This window comes from Tyto alba, unplaced genomic scaffold (assembly GCF_018691265.1).
Source record: "Tyto alba isolate M040663 unplaced genomic scaffold, T.alba_DEE_v4.0 Super-Scaffold_41, whole genome shotgun sequence".
Taxonomy (NCBI): domain Eukaryota; kingdom Metazoa; phylum Chordata; class Aves; order Strigiformes; family Tytonidae; genus Tyto; species Tyto alba.
Window position 1 is genome coordinate 11,353,412 of NW_024881317.1, and position 17,261 is coordinate 11,370,672.

The 17,261-nt window shown below is 39.8% G+C and overlaps 1 protein-coding gene across 7 annotated transcripts in view; it reads right to left on the reverse strand.

Annotated features, from left to right (window-relative positions):
* Positions 1-17,261, reverse strand: part of PDE8A (phosphodiesterase 8A) — a 142,739-nt gene that overhangs the window by 19,989 nt on the left and 105,489 nt on the right. For all 7 annotated transcript variants that reach the window (XM_042803762.1, XM_042803758.1, XM_042803761.1 and 4 more), the window contains exons 9-19: positions 16,113-16,201; positions 14,797-14,848; positions 14,654-14,696; positions 13,633-13,710; positions 12,323-12,393; positions 11,521-11,685; positions 7,259-7,307; positions 6,836-6,971; positions 4,458-4,656; positions 1,484-1,701; positions 497-629 (exon numbers count right to left, since the gene is read on the reverse strand). In XM_042803762.1, coding sequence (XP_042659696.1) covers positions 497-629; positions 1,484-1,701; positions 4,458-4,656; positions 6,836-6,971; positions 7,259-7,307; positions 11,521-11,685; positions 12,323-12,393; positions 13,633-13,710; positions 14,654-14,696; positions 14,797-14,848; positions 16,113-16,201 — 1,233 coding nt within the window. The remainder of the gene's footprint in view (positions 1-496; positions 630-1,483; positions 1,702-4,457; positions 4,657-6,835; positions 6,972-7,258; positions 7,308-11,520; positions 11,686-12,322; positions 12,394-13,632; positions 13,711-14,653; positions 14,697-14,796; positions 14,849-16,112; positions 16,202-17,261) is intronic.

Sequence of the window (17,261 nt, forward strand, 5' to 3'; positions counted from 1 at the left end):
GCCCTCGTTTTCAGTGAATGCGCCATATGGCAGTCAATATACCTGCTCTTATGCTGCACCACGAGCAGTTCCCATTGTAAGTGAGGGAGTAATTTAGCTTCTGTTCTGAGGCAAATCTTGGCTCCTTTGCAGAAATGGCCAACAACAATGCCAAGTCTTGCCACTAGTACTCTCTCCCTGGGAGTGACTGGGTTCATCAAAATGGTATTTTTAACAGGAAAATACACAGATCAAGATTCTGTTCCCAAGTACAACATCACAGCACTGCAATATTAGTAGGATCCAAGTGAGTCTCACTCACCCTCAACATGTGTGATGACCATGTTAAGCAGAAGGGTGTTCAAACTCAGAGGTGAAAAACACATTTCTAGTTTCTCTTTCTCCACGTTTCTGATGAACTTTTTCAGAATACCCATGTGGGGATGAGGATTTCCTACTGCCAAGGGTTCCCAGTCCCTGCCTAGTCATTTTAAGGAGGACTTGCAGTGTCGCTTACCCCATTTTCTTCTAGCGCTGCCAAGGGTTTATTAATGCTGTTGACAAACTTGTTGACATGCTCAAAGTGCTTTGTCATTTCTGTTGCTAAGACCATGTCAATAATGGCTTGGCGAAGGGTTCGATACTCATTCCTGTTTAAAGAAGGAAACAATTAAGAATGCTGGCTGGTTCACAAAGGGCCGCTTGCTAAAATAAGCCTAACAAAAATGTTACAGATCATTTCCGTTGAAGCAAGGTGCTGGGGGAAGAAAGGAAAGTAATAAAGGCTTGGTCAGCTTCATCTATGCTGGATGAATTACCCTTTGTTGTGTAGAAACATATGTGCTAGAGGCATGACTGAATCTCTAGGAGAAACAGTGCAAGAAGTGGGCAGAAGCAGAGGCACCAGCTACTCAGGAGGGCTGCCAGGACATGCCACACTAGTGTGTTCCCAAGGCTTTTAGCACAGACACTCAGCAGTAGCTCATGTTCCAGCCAAGTTTTCAGCAACACTTTTCTGCTGTATCTTGAGAGGGCCAAGACAATGGTCACATCCTCATCCTAAATGCCTTTCTAGGCCTGGAAGAACTACAGGTCTCTCACTATCATTCCCATTCCAACAAGGCATTTCATTTTTGGCTGATGATCTATGACTCTTTCTATCCTAGTTCTACCCAGCAAACATCTACCCACTCAGCCATAGCTTATCCTCTATGTCCAAATGATTTTTCTAGACTTGCTAACATTAGGATTTACACTAAGTTCCTTAGGTAGTGTCTGCCTTTTTATTCACAGGAGGAACTGAAACCATGGGTTTACTCCCAAGTCTGTGCAGGACAGGCAGAAGCACTGCACTGTTTTAGAAGCAAACTTCCTCAAGGGCTATAGAAGAGTTATCCACAAGCTACTGCCCTCCTCTAGGATGCTAGTTTGCAGTATCTTATGTTACACAGAAGAAAGTGAGAGATGTTAGTGGGCAGACAAGAACCCTGGGTTTTAAGCTTACCTCTCCATGTTTTTAAATATATTGCATTTGTCATCCCGGGTGGTGAGCTGGAAAGCCAGGGCAGCATGATGGCTCTCCAGCACTGCAGTGTCATTGTAGAGAATTGCTAGCTCACTGCCAGCATTGCACAGGAAAGAATTTGTTCTTCCTGGGTGATCCACATCATGGACTGTGGCAGCAATGAGTGCGGCAACCTCATCAATAGGATCCAAAGTTTGCTGAAAATAGAAAGATGCTTAGTTTTCCTGGCAGACTCGTTAGAAACCCTACTCTGTCCATAAGATTAAGCCAAGTTGCTGAGGAATAAAAGCCAGAACTCTGCAGATCAGTAAGGGTCAGATGTTCTAGACAGAGCAATGGAAAATTCATTATAAGCTTCATTGAACACTGCATGACTTTTTTGGCCATTTTGTGCCTATTGAATTTTGCCTTAACCACACCTTTGACAAAGCACATAAAGAAATAAATTAGTTTGTGTTTTCTAACAAAACAGAAACCACCTTCACTCGGAGTTAGGGTATTTGGCTTGGAAAAAAGACCAATACTGCTAAAAATTTTTCTCTTCCCACCAGAACCCTTAATTTCTTTTGGAAATTTAATGTGTCCTAATCACATTCCACTTATGTTCTGGCTAGGTTTACAATTTGTAAGGAATGTTTCCTATATATCCAGTTGTGTAACAACAGTGTCCTGTGGCTACAGCTAATATGAATTCTATGAAGAGTACTTGATGGTTTACATCCATGGAAAAGTTACATGACACACTGTTCTATACTTTGTGTATCAGATTCTGATTCTCTTAGTGTGCTGCACTCAGTGCTTCATGTCTACCTACATTGGTCATTGCTTTATGTCTAATTATATCTACCCTATAATGAAATACAAAATTATTTACTATTTAGTTTTAAGGTTTTATACTTAAGTTTTAATACTATATTAATAGCATAAAGGAGGAAAAAACCCCAAGCATCTCAGAAATATATTGTATACATTTGGAAACTAGCCTTTATGCTGTGTTTATGGTGGGTTTTTCTGAAGGCTCATAGATACAATTATGTTAAAAATTTTAATAAAAAGAAAGAGATACAAGAGCAGAAACGTTCCTAGTTGAATCTGGGAGCAGGGCAGAGAATTTCCATTCCAATTAGCTTGAATTTAAGGTCTAAATTCTCTACTGGATTTGCCAGTACCATTCAGAATGGTTAGACTTGACAGGTGAAAAGACAATCCCTACCCTACTTTACACCTCCTGAAATTAATGCAGTGACTTGACTTTGATGGAGCTAGGATATTATCCATTGAGGACTGTCAAGAGGGTCTCGTGGAGAACAAGAAAAGGCAAAGAATTATTTCTTCTCTTGGTTCATAGTTAGCATTGCCTGTAATACTATCTGCCATGTGTTAGCTTCTTCCTTCTTTCTTTCAGCTGCTACTCATGGGATTCTATTTTTGTGGTATGAAGTTATGAGAGAGAGATTTTTAGGAAGGACACACTGACCAGTGCTCAGTCTGTCTGAGAAAGACCTGTGCAGATGGGAAATGCCCAGAAACAGGAGAATACTTGACTTACAGGACCACAGCAGTGTACCTGATGCTTATTTCCTGACCCTGACAAAATTTGCAGGAATTTACAGCACCTTTACCCCCAACTTCAAGTCAAGGATTCTAACTTTGTCTTCTTAACTCCTGTGGCATGGAAGTGCAAAAGATTCTGAGAATACTGCTTCAATTTGGGAGCCAGAAAATTTTCCCAGGCAAGAACCAAGTTCAATTTACTGAAAAATATCTTCTCAGTGTGAATTTCAGTGGCAGAATCTGGCCTTCTGTATTTAGGTTAAGTCAAACTCTGGACAACACAAAAGCAGCCAGGCTTTAACTCTGAATGAAGAATTTTGAACTTTGATTCTGCTCCTTCTTTTGCTGCAACATTTTTTTCTCCTCCTATGCCTACAGAGTAATGGAAATAACATTCTGGAAAAGGAGGCAACAGTCATGCTTCTGTGGCACTGAAACGAGTTTTCTCTGTTTTTCATAGATATTCTTGGGAAGCCCAGCTAAATCTCTGGCAAATCAGGGACTGAAAATACCCAGTTCTATTCCCACTTGGCATATCATATTTGTAAGTCAGCCTCTGGACAGCACACTAATCAGCTGCAGCTCCAGGTTAAGGGACTTACTACAGTTTTAATAAGCTGTCAGAAGCTTGTCTACAGTCACAAATGTCTCAGCCAGGTGCCCATCACTAGCACTATCCTTAGAAAGCCCAATTCAGGGCAGGAATTTCTATCAAAAAATGCAACTCAGAAATATGTACTGCCACTCCACTGCATACACATGCAAGCACTGTTTTAATTCCCCTTCTCCAGTCTGCCCTCTGGATGTGTGAGAACAAAAGTTCCTCTGATTTATTCTGGTTGTCAGTGGCTCTAATACACCAGTGGCTGTTACGGTACAAGGACCTTCCACAAGTAATTTTTTTCAATACTCTGCTCCAATTCAGTCTCTTTAAGCCTCAGGGCATCTTGTCCAGTGGGTGATATGGCTTTGGAAGCACTAAACCTATTTTATGGCCTATATTGTACTGGGAGTCTTCTGTAAAATGACCATCACAAGGCATAAGAGATGGTGATTTATTACATTCAATCTGTGTTTGGCAAGTACCGTCACAGAAAATGTGTCATTAGCTTACCTATCTGAAAAAGTTTAGCTATATGAAGTTTCGTATTAAAAGGAGGTTTTCTTATTCTCTCATCAAAAATAGCTCAATTCCTGTAATACTAGTATCCATTCTTCCACATATACTGTAAGAGAGATCCTAAAACTCATGTAAAGCAGCCCAGTTCCTTGACCTCAGAGTTGCCAAACTGCTTGGCACTAGGTAGATATTTGGCTCTTGGCATCTTTTTTTGAGATATCGTCCTTTGAATGCACCTGTACTTCCCACCTACACTGTTTCTTATAAATGTGGACTCACCTTTACTCTTTCTTTAGACAAGAAATAAGCAGTGGCATGTAGTACATCTGCTGAATGAGTAGAATTATGGTAGGAGTTGGAGGAATGGTAGTTAGCTTCAATAACTTGTAACCATGACCTCAGAGTTGATTCTGAACAGTTTAGGAATTCACAGATTCCAAAGCGAGCAAATATTTTGAGACCCAGATAAACCAAAGGCCTGTGGAGAAAAATAAACACAATGTTTTAAAACAAATGAGGTTGAAAGAATATTATATAGAATGAATATTATGAATCTATACAGCATTTAAAACCAATGACATGTCAGTTTAGGTATAAGGACATGTGACAGAATTACAATCCAGACCTGGAGAAATGTTCTGCCTACCCATCACATCCACACTCTCAGAACCATGCCAGTTCTTGGTACTTCCTGGAATATTAAAAAGACTCGCTATTGCTGCTATACTACATGTAGCAGCATCTGGGGGCTTGGAGATGAAAAAAAAAAAAAAAAGTTAAAAAAAAAGTTTTAGTCCACTAGCTTTATTTTTGAACCCAGTTAATATCACTGTTTTCTTGTCCAATGCATTTTTTGCTTAAGAAGAACAAGTATAGTGGTAAATACTTTCAAATGTGGATTCATAAAAATAGATCATAAAGCCTCATTTTGGCATCTCACTTTGCTGTTTGATTCCAGATGCATCAAACACTCTTGATTTTTAGCTGCACCTGGCAGGTGAGGTGAGGTCATTTGGAGTTGTATGTACATTTTCTGGCAAAAACACTCAACAATATTGTGTCATGTACTAGAATCATAATATACAAAACTTAAATCCCCCTTAATTCCCCCCACATAGCACTGTTGGACAAAGGTCTCTCCAGGTTTCTGTGTCAGTGAACTTTAATGCACTAAAGCTTAGATTTAATGAATTATCTTGGCTTTACTACCATATGTCTGCTTGGACTTGAACACAATATTAATAACATATTCATACTTGTGATTCATTGAAGATCACTTTAATTCTCTTGATAAATTAATTGCCTTTATTTAAACACAGAAGGAAGCAATCATAATTATAATACCTTTAATAAGAGGACAGGCAACAAAGTATCTCCTTTGTCCCTCTGTGGTCTCTCCAAATCAATAACAAGAGAAACCTATATGGTGATCTCATGCATGTTGGCTATCTGGTGATGTCATGCATGTTGGCTGGGATAATTAATTCTTAAGTTACTGCAATGTGCATATTAAATGTTGGAAATCACAGAGACTGACTACATTTTGACTTTTTAATTGCTGTATCTATAGCACTTACTTAGAAATGGAAATGTAGCAGAGCAAAAAAAAATCAACCTAAAGTAACTGGATGCAAATTTCTTCACTTCAAATGATAAAAAACTGATTTTTCTCCACTTTTTTTGGCTCATAAAACCATAGTCTAAAAATGAAGTGCATATATGTTAACTAAATGCATGATACCTTTCTTAGATATTGGTTTGGAATACCTTTCAATGCTCTTACAGATCTGGGATTTTGACAGGGGTTTAAGATAGTCAATTCATTGCAGGATCTAGACTCCAAACTAGTGCCTCACAGAAGCTTTAAGCTAAGACGAAGCATGATACTTGAAACTAGACCCAAAGGAGAACTTTTGGTAGGCATCAGAAAATAAAAACAAGTATTTAAACAGAAAAATAAATCTACAGTCTTAAGGGGAAAATTTGCTATTAATGAAGTACAGTCTGTCAAAACTGCTGATCTGCTTTTGAAAACTTCTGTGATGGAAATTGGTATGCCCTAATTGTTATCAGTAAATATTCTTCCATTAATCTTATACATAAAACGTAGCCTGCTGAGATTTTAGAATAAAGACCTTCCTCTAATCCCAGGGAAAGGCAATGGGAATTCTGCTGAAAAGCTGTATTTGGACTTTAGGAATAAAAATTACCCAATTACATGGAGAGAAAATAAAACATGGTATGTGTCAACTGATCAAATTAAGACCAGCATGTTGACTCTGTGTGCAGTTGGCCATAATTTGAATTTGAATCCCCATAAGACAACAACTGGATTTGTAGAGCTTTTGTATTATTGAGAACAGAAAATAAAGGCTTTTAAAATTATGATGTTTTGTTATTATATCATATAAAAAATATATAATCTTCACTTACGTCCACGGGGAATCTGCAGGAAATAGTATATGATGAACGAGAAGATATTTAATAGATTCATATACAACAAGAAATGACACTGAGAAAATTTCAAACATTTGACTTTGAAAATAAAAGTAATTCCATTTTAAAAGCACAGGTAGAAATATTCAAGACCTGATTACAGGATGACATTTAATTCAGTTTTCAGCAAGTTCAATTTATGAGCTCTTGAGTTTACTGACCTTTTATGGGTGGCAGCCTCAAGTTCAAAGATATCAAAATCCCAGTGTTCTTCATTTTCCATTGCCTGTGTTATCTGTGGGGGTATGTCATTGAGGGAGATTGGAGAGATCAAACTGCCAACGACCTGATGAGATTCTGTTGAGGAATATATTTGCAGATCACTACTGATAACATTGAGACATACCTTCACTCAATGTACATGTTTTCTGTAGTAATGCCTGGCAACTCTTGTTTCTATAAAGCTCAGTAACACTGCAGAACAATGCTTATAAATAAAACAAAGCCAAACAATGCTTACAAAAATATTTTTAAATTCTAAAAAAATATTTTATAGAATTATATAAAACATATTTTTAAATTTCCCATTTCTTCAATTTCTTAACATGTTTTAATATCTCAGTAACCACCAAATTAAAACTTACGTTTTGCTGACAATATGTATTCATTCCCTGATAATCTTCGTAAACCATCCTGTTCAATAAAAGTTGAGAGTTAAACGTAGGCTATTGTACAAAAGGTCTATAAGATGATGACACCAAATAGTAGCACAATGAATTCAGAGAAGCCTGACCGCAACCTGTCACAACAGTGTGTACTACAGTGCGCACTGTTAAGATTTTCCTCTTTTACATATAGTTCATAATGGATGAGAAACTGCAAGATAAGAGATACAATATCACATACAATTTCACAGGCAGGTGAAACCTCATATTTCCCAGGTGCAGGTAGAGGTCTGGAATTACAGCCTCACATCCACCTTTGTCTGGACAACACACACAGAGGTTCTGGATGTGTGCCACAAACCAGACATGGTATGTCCACATACTTCCCATCAGCAAACAAAGGTGGGTGGTGGGAGGGAATGGATGGAGACATGCTTCTGCTCTCCTCCCCCAGTACTGGCAGATCAGGTCACTTCAGCAGCATAAGAATCTCATGCGTTGTTGCTGGGATTGCAGAGCAACAAATTACTCTGAAGCTTCCCTTCTACCAAAGAAGAACGTATGCTTGTTTACTCTCCAATTTAGTGCCTCCTAGGCTTAATTCTGGCATGATACCTAGATGTGCAAACTGAGCTGAAGAATTAGAACTAACAGAATGATATATTTAATATTTACTTGTCAGCTCATAATTCAAAATTCTGTGCCCAAACTCCGCTTGCTCTTTTGATGTATACAGCTGTTAGTTACTGCAAATTAATGTTGTTGTGGTTTAGGCCCAGACAGCAACTAAGCACCATGTGGCCGCTCACTCAGTCTTCCCCCCTCAGTGGGATGGGGAGGAGAAAATATAATGAAAGGCTCATGGGCTGAGACAAGGACAGGGAGGGATCACTCACCAATTACGGTCATGGGCAAAACAGACTGGACTTCGGGAAAAAATCAGTTACCAATCAAATCAGAGTGAGATAATAAGAAATAAAAACAAATCTTAAAACACTTTCTCACCACCCCTCCCTTCTTCCCGGGCTCAGCTTTGCTCCAGATTTCTCCACCTCCTCCCCTGCAGCGGCACAGGGGGTGAGGGAATGGGGGTTTGTGGTCAGTTCATCACATATTGTCTCTGCCGCTCCTTCCTCCCCAGAGGGAGGACTCCTCATCCTCTTCCCCTGCTCCAGAGTGGGGTCCCTCCCATGGTAGACGGTCCTCCACAAACTTCTCCAACACGAGTCCTTCCCACGGGCTGCAGCTCTTCACAAGCTGCTCTCCCGTATGAGGCCCTGCCGTGGGCTGCAGTCCTCCCAGCAACAGACTGCTCCAGCGTGGGCTTCCCTCAGAGTCCTGGCCTTCTTTAGGCACAGCCATCTGCTCTGGTGTGGGGTCCTCCACGGGCTGTGGGTGGGCATCTGCTCCACCAGTGACCTCTGTGGGCTGCAGGGGAACAGCCTGCCCTCTCACCACGGGCTGCGGAGTCCCTGCTCCAGCACACCTCCCTGCCTCCTTCTTCACTGACCTTGGTGTCTGCATAGGTGCTTCCCTTACATCCCACTCCTCCCTCTGCTGCACAGTTGGTTTTGTTTTGTTTTGTTTTGTTTTTTTTCCTTCTTATAAATATGTTACCACAGAGGTGCTACCACCATCACTGATTGAGTCAGCCTTGGTGTCCTGGTTTTGACTGGGATAGAGTTAATTTTCTTCCTAGTAGCTGCTACAGATCTGTGGTTTGAATTTAGTGTGAGAATAATGTTGATAATACACTGACGTTTTAGCTGTTAAGTAGCACTTATCCTAAGTTAAGGATTTTTCAGTTTCTCATGCTCTGCCAGTGAGCAGGAGCACAAGAAGCTGGGGGGGAGCATGGCCAGGACAGCTGACCTCAACTAGCCAAAGGGGTATTCCATACCATAGAACATCAGGCTCAGTATATAAACTGGGGGGAGTTGGTTGGGGGCTGATGGCTGCTCAAGCATCAGTCAGCAGGTTGTGAGCAATTTTATTGTGCATCACTTGTCTTTTCTCAGGTTTTACTCCTCTCTCTCTTTTTTATTATATTCCTTTTCATTACAATAATTTTTTTAAAATTTTATTTTAGTTATTAAACTGTTCTTCTCAACCCACAAGTTTTACTTTTTTTTTTTTTTTTTTTATTCTCCTCCTCATCCTACTGGGAGGCGGGAGAATTGAGCAAGTGGCTGCGTGGTACTTAGTCATGGGCTGGGGCTAAACCACACTTGGCCAGAAGTGGGTCTGACTTGGAGCCAAGGAACCTCCTAGCAGTTTCTCACAGGAGCCACCCCTGTGGCCCCTCCCCCACTACCAAAACCCCCACCACACAAACCCAATACAAATGTTTAGCCCATGATGTCAAATCCAGTTATTAAAAAATATTATCGTTCTGAATGCACCTCACTAACAATGTTATGCACCCAAAATATAGCAGAAGTAAATGTGGATGCTATATCTGAACATGCAATGTCTGCACTTAAAGGAATTGCTATATCTCATTTTTATTTTCACATTTGTAAGTAAATTAGTCTGGAGTTTTGTGATCTAAAAGGAAAGGGAGTACTATTCCTACAGCTGGCTCAGTGACTGTTCAATAGCACTGCTATGACACAAATATTTAGGACACCAGATGCCATCATTAAGAATCAAATATTAGTTTCATTAAGAGTTGAACTAGCAGGTGTAATTGTATCTGGCAAATCCATCTTTGAACTCCAAATGCCCTCCCCATCATGAATTCTGCTTGAGTTAAAATCCAATAAACTATTACTTGTTCCCCTACTCAGACATAACTTCTGAACATGAAATGTAATATGATTCAGTTTTCAACAGATGTTTTGCTGGAAAAATGTTTCTGCCAGATCATTTTAAAACTCATACTATACCATATATCCTCATGCTCTGAAATAAGATTTTTTCTGCTTTTCTATTGCTCCATAAAATAGCCTTTGTTTTACTTTTAGTAAGGATTTTGTGTTTTGCAATATTGTTACCTACATGTTCTGGGACCATGGACTGAATACAATCAGAATACAAAAGTATGTAAGAACCAACAATCCACAAAAAGGAGAAAACAGTTGAGTTTATGGACCGTGTGTATCCAGCAGAAAAAAAAAGCTTTACTTTGAGACTCTAATGATTATATGTATCAATATTCTTCTTATATTTTTATAGGTAAGTTAACAATATATTTTGTCTACTGAGTTAGTAAGTTCAACCCTATATGAACCATTCAGGTTTTCTCCCAGAATTCATGAGGTCTCTCGTATGTTTCTCCTGATTAGGTATTTGCTGTGGTATTTTAAAGGTCAAAAATCTATCTAAACTGTTTCAAGATTCTGATAGATACTGCAAAGGCGTCTTGATAGGTACAGCATGAAATTATAGTAGCCTAGAGACATCTCTGAAAAGCTCACATCTTGTGAGCTTTTTTGCATCCAACAATGTCAATTTTTTTCCTGAGGTAGCCTTTTATATGCAATCTATGGACTAATGGGAACGTATATCCTCAAGGCACAGGTAACATTCATCCACGTTCATCTCGTTATCATCAGGAGGGTCAGACTCCAGGCTCTGAAGGTTTGGGTTCAATTCTTGCTTTGCTACGTGCCCTTTCTTCAACTTTGGGTATAATGCTTCTTTTTCCAATGCCTCTGTTCCTCTTTTCATAACATAACAAATTAATACATGCTTTCTTCAGTCTTTTTCTTGCCTTATTTATTTAAATTATGAGTTCTGTGGAACATGATTGTGTTTCAATATGTGAACAGTCATGTTTCTAGATCAAAGCACTCTGATCTTTCTGTGAGTCTCTATGGGTACAAATATAATCCAAGAAATAGCACAAAAAATATATATTTTGCATTCTTCTGAAAACACATTCTATATACTGAAAAACCCCCAAAACATGCCGTTCTAATCCTAAGTAATACAAGTGTCTAACTATCTTTTCCTCTCCCATTTATACCTTTGTAAAATGAATCACATTGAAAAAATGATTGGTTTTCCTTTCCATTTGTAGCAAAACTAATACTTCAAAAGGACTGGTCAAATTTCTTCCCATTTCAGAGCTACATTATTAATGTAGGGGGAAAAAATCCATAAAAAGAGGTTTGTAGCTTTTCCTGAAAATTTGGCATTGTAGAGGCAAAGCACATGCCAGATGATAAAGACTGAGTGACTGGGAAAATCAGGCAGTGGAACATTAATCAACAGCAGTTGTTGCAGTATGTACTTACTGTCATTAATCCTCCGACAAGGTCACTTGTATGTGGATCCTCATCTTTTGTCCCCAGTTGTGGAGAGTACAATTCAGTGGTTCTTAAAATCTCCAAAACTCGGTCTAAAGCTTCTGCAACTGGCATGGGACTGCTTTCCTGTGCAGCATTGATGATGTTTATTACCTAGTTTAGCAGTAGACATGTTTTGAATTTAGAAGTGATTTAAGAAAGAACAGGGACACTCATCAATTACTATGGAAAACTCATAGCAAATAAACAAGATGTACAACTTTAATCCACATGTGGGAGAATCAAAATGAAAGGGATGTTAATAAAACACCGATGTTTGCTACTGACTGTGGGAAAAGATCGTGGCCTTAAAGACAGCAGTCTTATTAATGACTTTACTGTTCAAGGTACAGCCTCAAAATGTCTCTGAATGGATTTAATATAACCTTCTCCCATTTGCTTCTCTCAATTTATTAAAGAGCTGATATTTGCCAAATCCTTGAATGGTTTCAGAAAACAGTTTACAATGTGGAAGTAAGAAGGAACTCTAGTTCTTCCTTCACATAGGCAAAGAAGTTATTAAAAAGGGTCATGCAATGGCTGACCACATGGAGGGCACTCTACTAAGTAGGCTTGGGAGAACTTTGGTCAGAGCTTCTGGCTTTTTGGAGCTCAAACAGTGGGCAGGTGGAAGGGGGGAAAAAGTTGCACCAGAGGCCAGCTCAGCCTTGCTGCTCAGACTGGATGCTGTACTGGAGCCTTCTGCCCCAGTACAGCACAACTGACAATGGCTAGCGACAGTGCACATTACCTTGGTGATGGGTGCTTCAATAGTCATGGAATGTATCCTGGCCATAGAAGAGTGCCGCCTTTGTGAGCTGCCTGTGTGGAAAACAAAGCAGAATTTATATCCTGATTTCAGTGACAAGGCATGACAGGAGGATTCAGCCAAGAAATCTTGATTCATTTTCTGAATTGCTTACCTTGATGTGCCCTTCAGAGGCAATCTATTGCAGAATGCATACACATGCTTGTTCTGCTGGGGACACACAAGTGTAAAGTGATTCTCGCTGAACCACTGATATCCCAGATTAGAGCTAAGTAGCTGTAACAGCCTTGCAAAAGCATAGCTTTGGTTTTTTATTTTAACTAATTAAAATATTCAAATAAAAACTCAGTTGAAAGACTATACAGATATGTGTGTGTACAAACTGGCAGGCACAGGTAGGTAACTACTGCACTTAGGTTATTACAGGATATATCTACTGTTGCTGCCTGATGCAACATGACAAGTCATAATGAGTCAGCTTCCAAGCTGAGGTGAAGCTCCTTTGAAGTGAAGATAGCTATGCCAAATTAAAACAGCAGAGGTTCTGGGCTATTATTCATTGGAAATTGAAAAACAAATGTTTTACATCAGTTAGCAATCTTGGTTCTGTAGAGAAAAGGGCAAGATGGAATTTTTCTGGATAATTATGTTGTGCTACCTATGAAATGGAGACACATCTCTGTTACTCTCTGTGCTGAGCGGCTCTTAAGAAGAATCAATGCTATTTTTGCTATACTGGAGTGTGATTGTATTCTCACTGCCACAGACCTGCTTCAAGTTTCACTAGTGTATGCTGCCTAGGCTGTAATGATACAGGCATTCACAAAATCATGTAAGGATCAGCAACAGTTCTGAATACATGACTCATCTATCAAGTCTTGGGTGATCTAATGGAGTAAAATACAACACAGTGAAAAGAAAACAAAACTCATTAAAAAATTGTCTTCATATGTTTATTGAGAGGTAAGAAGTGTAATAATTGGATAGGTTTAGAGTTTGTCATTTGTACTTGAAAGTATCTGTGTCGAATCTCATGAGGTCTTCCACGCAGGATAGACAAATAGCCTTCCATTCTCCACTGGTTCAAAAAGACGACTTAAAGTAGTTCAAGAGAAGAAAAATGGGGCTATTTGACAAATGCAAAGTTGTTCATGAATTGATGACTTGCTATTTTATATGTGTATGTGTACATATACACATACATACTTACCTGTATTTGTGTGTGTATATATGTATGCACATAAAAATCTGAATATATATAGACAGCAGAAAAATCTACTTGTTTAACATACCATCACTTCCTCGTGATGTTGTGGATCTGACATCTAGTGATCCTTTCCTTCTGTCTTTGTGTCTGCAAGTCTGAATATCTGTGGAGAAAATGATATTGTACAATGACATTAAATTGTTCCTAAGATGTATGTTACAGGAACTGAAACTCAGAGAAAGCCTGATAGCAGCTGAATGATGTTTACCACAATGCTTCAGCAAATGAGAGCCAGTGAAAGCTCCTTTTTAAACTCTCACCCAATTACAACTGTCATGAACCCAGTCATGCTCTCTGGCAGAACCACCTAAGTGTTTTTGCAGAACGGATCTAACAGCGTGGAAGGAAAAGTTTCTCTCTTGACACAGTGACACAGTTGTAGTTGTGCATACAGCTTGTGCAACACACCTGAGTTCACTCTAGTAACAACTACCACAAAGAACTGGTGGACCACAGTAGGCACACACTATCCACCATGGTAATGTATCCTAGGTCCCTTATGGACTCCAGCAGATACAATCTGTGCTACCAAGGCTACAATTAACAAGTACCTGCAGCGTGGATGCCAAGGATGTCTTAACTGAAGTGTTGATATGTGGGATGAAGGTGAATGGTAGTGTTGGTCATCCACATGTAAATACCCCAAAATACAGTTAAAAGCAATGCAAACATACATATAGACCATCCACAGCAACATGGCGACGAGAAAGCAACCTTCTTATTTCTAATTTTGTCATAGGGATCCACTACCTACAACTGAAATGTGACACTGAATCCAGCAATACCACAATACCAACTTGGGGCCCTATTACTGCATATTCAAGGGAAGGTTGCTTTATATCACTTCTAAAACAAATGAGGCAGGTAGAGAGGGCTTGTATTTATTTTTCTGTCCTTTGAGTTGGATTCCCAGCTTGCTGCTAGCTAGACAGTATGGTTCAGACTGTCCTGTGCAACTGTGGCTTTCAGTAAGATCACTAACAACAGACTTTATTCTTTACCCAGGTACGTTCTTCGCTTATTAGGACAGAAGAGATGTGTCATACCTGTCTGAGATTCAGCCTGAACACGTTCACATGTCTTCTCCGCCTACAATTTAGTATGAGAAACCCAGTTAGTCAGAACTTTTCCATTATTTTGTAATATTTAGGGCTCAAACTAAAGCAAGCACAGCACTATTTTCACTTACCTTATTGTTGTCATTGCACAGTCTACTAATTGACACATAGTGTCTAATCTTTCTGTAGGCAAAAAACAGTGTGTTAATTCCCATCCAAACCTCAGCTCTAATTCAGTGCTGATACACAAAATGGGTAAGAGCAACAAATTAATAGGACAAACCCTGTTCTGGCAGGAAGGCTCAACTGGGAATGGCAAAAAACCCCACAGTTCTGCACATCATGGAGAATATAAAATGGAAGCATCTTTTGCAAAGATGCTTCTCTTTCTCTTTTTCTTCCCCCCCCCCCCCAGCTTCTTCTGGGCTACTGTAGGATGTTTCAGGTATGATATAAATGTGAAACACGCAACAGTGCAGTCCGGCAATCAAAACCTTATATAGGATTTAGGGATACAGCAATCAACCTGAAAACTACACCTTTGATTATCAGAAAACTTTCTAAGCCAGCTTCAAACGGACTTAGATTGTTCCATAAGTAGCAATGTATGTAAAACATATTGGTCTTAGAATTTTGTCATCTTACGCTGAAAATATGTTTTCACTCTATTGATGGAGAGTAGAGAACGTGAATTACTTCCAGGGATGAAATCAACCCAAACCACTTTTGTTTTAAGAATAAAACACGAAGAAGCTGCATTTGGCCTTTCCTTCATGATTGCCTCAGCCAAGTCTGGAAGATAATGTGCCATGCTTTTAATTAATGTTTGTGTTGCCTTACAGGGCTTTGAAACTACTACTGCATGCAATCTGATCCACTTTCTTTCCCAATGTAGTATAGAAGGACTCATCGTAAGTGTACCAATAACTAACGTATACCTGTGTGCTCCAAATGCTCTATTTAGGGACCAAATGGAAGTTGCAAAAAATCAAGACATGGTTGAATTTTGACCACGATCAAAGCATAGAGTAACCTCATCACATAAAGACAACTGGCAACAGCCATGAGTAGATGAGCACAGAGGGACAATAGTACAGGTGCACAGTGGACCAGGATGTAGGTCCCGATGGTCCCAACACAATGCACAGAAAGAAGAGGATGCACTGGCACTTCAGGGAGTATTAGAAGAGTAAGAGTCACGAGTGAGCACATCTGGTTCTTTGGCTCCTTTTAGGGGAGAATTAAGAGAACTTCACTCTCCCTGCACACAGCATGTAAAGTTGATTTTGCTCCAAGGAATTAAATGCAGAGGTCTGAGGCTCCCTTCCTTGCTTAAGTTTCCTTTATACTCAGACTAACAGGGTAATCCAGTGTCTGCTGAAAGTAACTGAACTCTAAATTGAGCCTTGATTCAGACTTAAATCATGGCTGTAGCTTTCATACTTACCCTCCCTGTCCGACAACAGGTAGTATCTTCACATTTTGTTGTATGCTATCTCCATTTTTCTTTTTCGCATAGTACATTCCTTGCCATTCCTGAAAAATGAATTCAAGTGGAAGGAAGTCCAGATAAAACATGAAGTGAAGCTGTAGCTTCATACCCTTTTTCACTGAAACCTATCTTACAATACAAAACCAGTCAAGACTCGTTAAACTGTGCTTACCCTCAAATTTCTCCCCTGTAACTAACCTGTAGGTCAGTATGTTGCTGCCAATGCATGGAGAACTTCCAGAGGGATAGCCTGTGAGTGCCCTGATGGCAACAGCCAAACCTCAGGTGCTGTGGGAATCAGAACCACATATTCTCCTCCCAATCCTACCTCAATGGTGTTGGGGGACACTGAGGGGAGACCTGGCAAAGACCCTCACGAGAGCAAGAGCTTGGACCAGGCTCTGCCTGGAACAAGAGTCCCAGAGGTTCCAGGAGTGCCAGCAGGCTCTAACAGTGCACGGCACCCCCGTCCCCTGCCCCAGGATCACGCACCACACAGCTGGGACTGCTACACTGACCTGCCTGACCTTTTCCTTGACTCCTTCCAGGAAGGTCATTGAGAAACCATTAGGGTCACCTGTCAGCCTTTAATTCTGGACTGCATTGTCTCTCCTGCATGGTTTCCAAGTCTTATCACTGGTTAACATTAAATATATCTGTGACTAAAAGCGGCTTGGTATCACAGCACATTTACTTTCCACACTGTCAGTTCAATCTCAAAAAGCAGCAGAGATTTATCCTGGCTTTTTTAAAGCAAAAGAAAGCCTAGTAGAGTAGCTACTGGACCCTGCCTCCAATCTGCTGACCTCCCTTCTAAAAGCACTCTGGTTTCAAGATCACATTTAAGTAGACAATTTTTGAAGTATCAGATTGTCACTGCCAGTACGATTGGTTTGTGATAAAATTCGTAAGTGGGAAAAAGAAAAGACATGGTGGAAAAGAATTTTTCATTTTGCAGTGAGAAGTCTTTTTTTTTTGTCCCCTCTGGAAATGTGACCTTTCTAGTGCAGAGCCTCATTTTCTCTTTCAATGAGACTGGGGAAATGTCTCTTCTCCCTTGTTTAAGACATGCTTTTAAATGAGATACTGTTAAAACAACCACTT